This window comes from Lactuca serriola, chromosome 5, assembly GCF_051521515.1.
Source record: "Lactuca serriola cultivar US96UC23 chromosome 5, Lser_US96UC23_V15, whole genome shotgun sequence".
Lineage (NCBI taxonomy): Eukaryota > Viridiplantae > Streptophyta > Magnoliopsida > Asterales > Asteraceae > Lactuca > Lactuca serriola.
Window position 1 is genome coordinate 323,463,249 of NC_136412.1, and position 8,578 is coordinate 323,471,826.

The window sequence follows — 8,578 nt, forward strand, 5'->3', positions numbered from 1 at the left end:
AAAAATAACAAAGATTGATTATTTTTCTATATAGACCATTTTGGCTTAAAATGACAATGAATTTTGAAAAAAAACATGCCAATTTTAAATTATGTATATTGAAGGAAACAAATTAATGAAACATTTATTATTTTTTATAACCTAAAAATTAGAATAGTTAATTAAGAAAATCAAAAAATACCACAAAATGAGAAGTGTAAATTAATTTCTAAGATTAACCACAAAATTACTTATATCAAAATACATGAGAATATGACAAATGACAGAAATTTTTTTTATTTATTAGGCTAGACTAGATACTAGATATATTTTATCACTATCAAAACAATAAACAAACATTGTTGATATACATGATTTTTTTTTTCTCTAAAAATAGAGATCAATATTAATTTAATTTTTTATAATTTTTGTTTTAGGTTTTATCAACTTTAAATAACAAATATAATAAATCATAGGTATTTTCAAAATAAATAAATTATTATGTCTTTTTATAATCTAAAAAATAATAGAAACCCATTTTTAAATTATAAAAATTAAGTAAAAGATGGTCTAGATTGTTAATGGGAGTAAAAACTTGGTTTTAATCAGGTTGTATAATATAAGAGAGAAAATTTTATTTTTAATAATAATTAAGTTTGATTGGGATGTGAATGGGGCATAGTAACAAATCCCTTAACTAAATCAATGTCTTTGGTTTCTTAAATGTTATGCAATTATGATTATGTTTTGAAAAGCTAAATATGAAAAACTAGTTTTTAACTCATAAAAAATAATTTTAAAATTAACGGATAAAGTAGTTGCAATATAAAAAATAATTTAAAAAGATATATGAAAAAATTATTCAATATTATATGATAAATAAGTGATGAAGTTTGTTAAAGTAAATATAAATTTTAAATAATATTTTTCTAATTATTTATTTTTAAGTGAATATTTTTGTTCATAAATGTAAAGTACTTTCAATAAATGTTCATAAAGTCAAGGATTGGAAAGATGGGGACTCCATTGACGAATTTTCAATGAAGAAATATTATATATCCTTTGTTTTGAATTTTTTCCAATACATGTGTCGAATTACAATATACTTTAATTACATTTTTTGTTTTTGCTCTCTTTAGTAAATAATATTTGATTTCGAATATCTAAAATATCCGTGCATATTTCAAGCAGTTTATTAGTCTCTAATTTCTATTCTTAAGGTTATTTAAATAAGTAGATCCGTGTTTTGTCTTCGGTTTTAGTTTTAACGTTAACGACGCGATCACTTAAGACAGTCAACACCTACATAAGAAGACATCCACTCTATATTTTCATCTAGAACCCCTCCCTTTTTCTCTATTTTCAAATATACACGACTACTTATTAGGGTTTCTCATAGATGCACAACTACTTATAACTTATGTTGAGGTTTGTCCAATGTCCTAAATATTATTGCTTTGACAACAGATAAATTATCTTGACTTTATTTAGATATATGAACAACTATCATGTGGTTTCCTAACATTAGAGGGGTAGTTTTGATAATTTTTATAATCAAGGGGTTTGTATGGAGTTACAGTAAACGTTTAAGGTCTAAGTGAAGTGTTGCCACTTATCCCAATGTTCTTTATAAACAACAGAAAACCATTAAAATTCAAAAACTTCTTAAACCCCATGTTACTTCACCACCAACCTCGATTAATCCACCAATAAATTCAAATTTCTCAGATACACACTCTTCTACCATCATCTTCCTCCGATTCATCGTAACCCCTCGTTGCATTATGAATCGATGATCATCAGTTGAATCCAACGCCATGATTCCCATCAAAATTCATCTCTTCTTTCTTTTAATCTGTTTTTCTGTTTCGTCTTCATTGAACTCCGATGGGCTTTCACTGCTGGCACTCAAGGCCGCCGTCACAGATGATCCTACTAAATCACTCACCACCTGGAAGGAGACAGATTTAACGCCGTGCCGCTGGACTGGCGTCGCCTGCAACTCCGACCACCGTGTCACTAGCATTTTTCTACCCAATAAGAATCTCACTGGCTACCTTCCATCGGAGCTCGGTGCAATCGTCTACCTCCGCCACCTCTCCCTCTCTAACAACAACTTCTCCAAACCCATCCCGGATCACCTCTTCAATGCCACCAATCTACTCTCTATAGACCTCTCTCACAACTATCTCACTGGACCAATCCCGGAGAAAATCACAACTCTCAAGTTTCTCACGATTTTGGATCTATCTTCAAATTTCTTAAACGGGTCTCTGCCGGAGTCTCTCAGCAACCTCACAAACCTCTCCGGTACGCTTAATCTGTCCTACAATCAGTTATCCGGTGAGATTCCGGCGTCGTATGGGTTGTTTCAGGTAATGGTTAGTCTAGACCTCCGTCATAATAACCTCACCGGAAAAATACCGCTCGTAGGATCTCTGCTTAACCAAGGGCCAACGGCATTCACCGGGAATCCATTTCTCTGTGGGTTTCCATTAGAAACACAGTGCTCCGACCCGGAAGCTCAGAACCCTAGGGTTTTGTCCAACCCGGATGCCCCCAAAGACCCGGGTTCTTCAGTCGCTTTACCAGGCAAAACCAATGACAGTTCTGGGTCTGTTACAGTACCTTTAATCTCCGGCGTATCCGTAGTTATCGGGATAATGTTTTTCTCCATGTGGGTTTACCGGAAAAAATGGAGGTCTCGCGAGGCCAAATTAGGGCAAAAGGAAAAACAGGAGAACGAACAGATTACAGTGATTACGAATGAAGAAGAAGGACAAGATGGTAAATTCGTAGTAATGGATGAAGGATTTGGTTTGGAATTAGAGGATTTACTGAGGGCATCAGCTTATGTGGTGGGAAAGAGCAAAACAGGGATAGTGTACAAGGTCGTCGCCGGACGTGGTTCCGGTGCGGCGGTGGGTGCGGTGGTGGCCGTGAGACGGCTAAGCGAAGGTGACGGCACATGGCGGCTTAAGGAGTTTGAGGCGGAGGTAGAAACCATAGGGAGAGTTCAACACCCTAACATAGTTAGGTTAAGAGCTTATTACTATGCAAATGATGAGAAGCTCCTGATTTCAGATTTTGTTAGCAATGGGAGCTTGTACTCTGCACTTCATGGTAAGTACCCTATTTTCTATCCAACAGTTATAGATTAATAATATATTAATTGTGATTTTACTTAATTGACCAATAAGAAATAAAAGATTTGGTGCATCTTGTTTGGGTAAATTAGGATAGACCATGTTGTTCTTTTATGAACTTGTTTGCAGTTTATATGGTATTTTACTAAGTGGAATAATGCTCTCAATGCCAAAAATGTACTACACAATATAAGAGCTAAATAAGACACAACTGTTGTACATATATCATTTATTTTGTAAAGACAGAAGTGTAGTTACGAATGAATTTTAAAACATTTGATATGTTTTTTATAGCCAAATTTGTTGATACTGTATAATAAATAAAGACAGTCTGAATAACACCATTTGAAATTGCACCTTCTAGTGTTTATTTGGTTGGAATAATTAGATGATTTGATTGACATAAAATTGGACCCCTTTTGAAATGATGGTAAATTATGGGCATGTGAACCACCACATTCACAGTTTGAAAGAGACCCAACAGCTAAAATGGTAAGGACCACTTGTTGTACACACATCATGTAGTGGAACTTGTACCTTACCACATACAATTCATAAACAAACAACTATCATTCTTACAAAAAGTGCAAAAATAAAAGTATTCTAGAACTATCTTTTATTTTATTACTCGTATAAACTTTAAGGTTACCTATGACATTCTGTCTAATTGTATATTCCGGTATAAGATGTAGGTGGGCCTGCGAACCCGTTGCCGCCATTGTCATGGGCCTCAAGGCTCAAAATTGCTCAAGGAACCGCAAGGGGTCTGGCCCACATCCACGAATGCAGCCCACGAAAACACGTACACGGGAACATAAAATCATCAAAAATCCTTCTCGATGACGATTTACAGCCTTTCATATCCGGGTTCGGGTTGACCCGTTTAGTAACCACCTCCATCACAAAATCCACATCTCGAAAGCTAAGCGGGTCGAGCCAACTTTCATTCACTAGCTCAAAAAGCTCATTTTCATCAAATTATTACGTGGCTCCAGAAGCCCGGATTTCGGGCCAGAAAGTTGGCCCGAAATGTGATGTCTACTCTTTTGGGATTGTGTTGTTGGAAATGTTAACGGGCCGGGCCCCAGATGGGGTCGGGCTCGATAACGATGGGAAAGGGTTGGAGGGGTTTGTGAGGAAAGTGTTTCGAGAGGAAAGACCGTTGTCTGAGATTATTGACCCGGTGCTTTTACAAGAAGTTTATGCGAAGAAACAAGTGGTGGCTGCATTTCATATCGCGCTTAATTGTACTGAAATTGACCCGGAGGTTCGACCCAAGATGCGGATTGTATCCGATAGCCTTGACCGGATCAAATTGCAGTGAATTAGGTTGACTTATTTTAGCGGGATTTGACTCGAGAGTAGGAGTATGGATTAAAGAGTAGACTTTGTTCTTGAAATGTTGATTTTTTGGATGTTAGAAGTTGCTCTTTGCTTTTTGGATACTCTTGGGATGTTGTACTCTTTTTGGTTATAAGTAGAAGAAATATGTATGTTTTAGGTTTTGTAATTAGGGTTAACTTAAGGGATGGTAGTTGTAATTTTGTATCAGGTAATTTGATCTATTATTCTATAGATGATTTTAGTATTTGTTATGTTATAAAGTTAAGAGGCAAAAGATGGCTGATTGAATGGTCAAAAATGTTAATAAGTTGCTATTTAGGCTAATAGACGGCTGAAAATACAAGTTTTTTAAATTAGATAATTGATGTAATACCATATCTTTTATGATTATATTGAATATATTATATTATTTCTATAACTAAAAAGGTGTTTTGTGGGTCCTTTTAGTATTTTTACCATGTTTATGGAATGGTGATTGTTATTTTGTTAAAATATTTTGAATTCTTTTTTTATAAATGAGGACAAAATTAGAACTTTACTCCGTAACTGAAATAGGGACAAAGTGGGCTTATCTCGGATCCAAACAACTGGAAGATGCCATGCCAATTGCAAATTGCCAAGGGCCCAAGGCCCTACCTTCCAGTTTTGTTGCTGGCAGTAACCAGAGGGAATTTTTATTATGCGAATAGACTGTTGTAGAGTAACCCGTTATTACTTTTATAATAAAAATAAATCATCATTTTGTAAAGAATATTTTTCTTTGTTGTGTAGCAGGGGTTAATTTTTTGTCGTCTGATACGTTTATTTTTTAATAAATTATATTATTTGTTCCTTTTAAAAAATACAAAATCCAAACAAAATTATAATATAACAAAATTTCAAAAGGGGTTTTGAAAAAAAGGGAAATATAGAGATGTCATTTTAAGTCAATTATTTTGTTTCTTTTAATCAAAAGTATATAACCTATATAACTTCTTATAAATGTTTAATCACTAAAAAATAAACATAATAAAAGTAGTGGCTGCTCTGAAGTTATGTGGATAGTGTGGTCGTACGGAGCCTCCTAGCCTAAATGGTGTCTGAGGGAATTTTTTTTAATACCATATTACCAAAAATTTAGAAGTCAAAAATAATAATACATTCATTATAATTACAGTTGTATACTAATAACCTAGTTCATGTTTGATTAATAATTAAAATTATTTTGTTAAATATATTATTGATATCAATTAGAAATTTAGATACCAATATAAATAAATTTACATATGCATGCCTTTATCGAAAGCATAAGTGTGAGAGCTATAATTTTTTATTGAGGAATTGATGCAATATTTGTATACAAAAAAATTGTGAAAAAAAACATTTTGACAAGAGCGACAGCGAGTTATCGGAATTAGTATAAAAACTTTCATTTCAAGAATCATTAAGTGTTCAATATTTTTTGTACATAGTTGATCAAGACATTGGTTCATTAGAATGAAAGGTTTGAGCAATACAATTAGTATAATGACATTTTTGGTTTTTTATTCTTACAGTTAGTTGAAGTCGTTGAATACTAACGAACCAAATGCAACATGCAAAAATCTCTAAGAGAGGTTACAAAATGGTAACATCGATGGTGATGATTTACAATAAACTAAATTGTTACAAAAAATTTCCAATTGAAGATAATATAAGTAACAGAATAATAAGTTTCTTAAAATTATAAAAACTTATTAGTTTCTTGTCGACCATACAAAATATTGTTGACTGTTCTTATTATTGTTAAATCAACGGAAATAAATTTTTTAAAAGTAAAATTTTTAAAATGTTATTTGCAATCTATACCGTATTTTTTAAGAGATTAAATATTATTACTTTGATGTCAATTGAAAAATATGTCAATTGAAAAATAGATTCTTAAAAATATTGATTATGAAAATATAATCGATGGATTTGTCTAAATAATTTTCTAGAAAATAATAATGCGTTCTTTTGTAAAGTTGTTTTGTTGTAGTTTGTGTTTATTAATAATGATATGATGCTTATTATATGCATAGGTAGGGAATTTAAGTGATTTTTGTTATTAGCTTTTAGTTTTAAATTAATTGGTAGATAACTTTTACAAAAAAATAAATATGGCTCCCCAATTTAATTTTGGGAAAATGGTACATTAACTCAATAATGTATTTCGAATTTGTCCAATTAAATTCTTTAAATTATTTGTGTGTTTTATGAGGAAATAAGATTGTTTGTGTCGGGTCTAATTAGTCATTTTTAACAAAACAAACGGGTAACCCAGTTATTCTTTATGTCAGTTCATTTAATTGGTCTAGTCATTTAGTTGTTTATTAGAAGGGAAATGACACGTCTCTCTCTCTCTCTCTCTCTCTCTCTCTCTCTCTCTCTCTCTCTCTCTCTCTCTCTCTTTCTCTCTCTCTCTCTCTCTCTCTCTCTCTCTCTCCGGTCAAACTCTTTTTTAAGAGGAGGTTCGTCTTCATGTTCTCTAATCCCTTAAGTTCATCTTCAAGTTCTTGAACATTCATTTGCAGCTCTATCTAGGGGTGTTCATGGTTTGGTTCAAAACCATGAAATCGGACATCGGTTTGGTTTCTTGATTTGTATTTCTTTTTACGATTTGGGTTGCAACTTTAAACTTTCAAAACCGTAATGAACGGTTTGACTTGCGGTTTCAAAATTTTCTAGCCTTATAAAACCGGACCGAACCGTAGGATATATATATATATATATATATATATATATATATATATATATATATATATATATATATATATATATATAGGGTTAGGATTAAATGTGAATGATATATATTATGTGAGTGTATGACAAGTTTTGGACTATTAGATTTAGATGTGTATATGGCTAAGATTATATGGTATACCATAATTACAATGGAACACAACACACATAAACATTTCTTTTTAATAAGAAATTAAAAAAAAATTATTATAAAGAAATAATTTATATTTTGATTAATTCTCAATAAGTAATGTATTAAATGAATTTTTGTAACCGATTGCAACCACATTTAATTTTTGTGAAAAGAAAAGTTTAATATTATCCGTGCGTTCTTTAAAAATATGACATAATATATTCTGCATATTTAAATTCTTTAAGAATAACTTCATCATTTAGCATGATTAAATTTTTTAATACCATCAATTGGAGTATATTCTTTTAGAATGAGTGCTACCTTCGTTCTTGTATTTCAATTTTGTTTATTATTGTTTGTGTATTCTTTAAGAATATGGTATAGTACAACATATATTATCAAAAATAATAGTTTGAATAAAAAAGTCTGTAACATGATTAATTTGTTATAACTGACGAATTCTTTGAGAATTCAATAATTCTTGAAGAATACGAGGCCTAAAATTCTTTCTGTTTCAACTTTTTTGGATCGATATCCATTAACAGTGCCCACAACTAATATTCTCTAAGAATACTATTAACATTCTAGAAAAAAAAATTAACTGCAAATGGTTTGAAGAATAATTTAACATGGTCTAGACAATAAAAAACAGTAGTTAATATATAACAAAAAAAAGTAATTAGTATTCTTGCATGCTTCTAACCGAAACCATGATTTAAGGAAAATATACGACTTCATTTTTTGGTTAGTTAATAATTATATTTAAACTTCCAAAATTACCTTTTACTTGTTTAATTAATCATTTATTGTTTTTCTAAATTCTCATTGGTTCACACATTCACACAATAATTAAGGTTTATATATGAACCTAACTCTCTCTCTCTCTCTCTCTCTCTCTCTCTATATATATATATATATATATATATATATATATATATATATATATATATATATATATATAGCTTTATTACATATTAAGTTTTATATATAAATAATAAAAATTTAAAACCCACATAACTTATTTCTTAATTCTTATAAACAAAACTTACACGACTTAATCTTTGTGTTGTGAAGCACAATCTTTGACACAATCGTTTGACAGATTTTATGTGGTAGTATATATATATATATATATATATATATATATATATATATATATATATATATATATATATATATAATAAAATTAGTCTAAGGGGCTCAACTTAGATAGGTCTAAGAAGCTCAAACCGTGAAA

At 31.0% G+C, this 8,578-nt stretch overlaps 1 protein-coding gene across 2 annotated transcripts; it reads left to right on the plus strand.

Moving 5' to 3' along the window:
* The first annotated feature begins 1,621 nt into the window (after window positions 1-1,621).
* On the plus strand, window positions 1,622-4,720 carry LOC145055113 (Leucine-rich repeat protein kinase family protein). Of its 2 annotated transcripts, none has more exons than XM_079003406.1 (2): window positions 1,622-3,102; window positions 3,812-4,720. In XM_079003406.1, the coding sequence occupies exons 1-2, from the start codon at window positions 1,797-1,799 to the stop codon at window positions 4,447-4,449; spliced, it is 1,944 nt and encodes a 647-aa protein (XP_078859532.1). In that variant the 5' UTR covers window positions 1,622-1,796; the 3' UTR covers window positions 4,450-4,720. The 2 variants fall into 2 exon arrangements, with proteins under 2 accessions (XP_078859532.1, XP_078859533.1); XM_079003407.1 differs by having other exon boundaries at window positions 3,818-4,720.
* The last annotated feature ends 3,858 nt before the right edge of the window (window positions 4,721-8,578 follow it).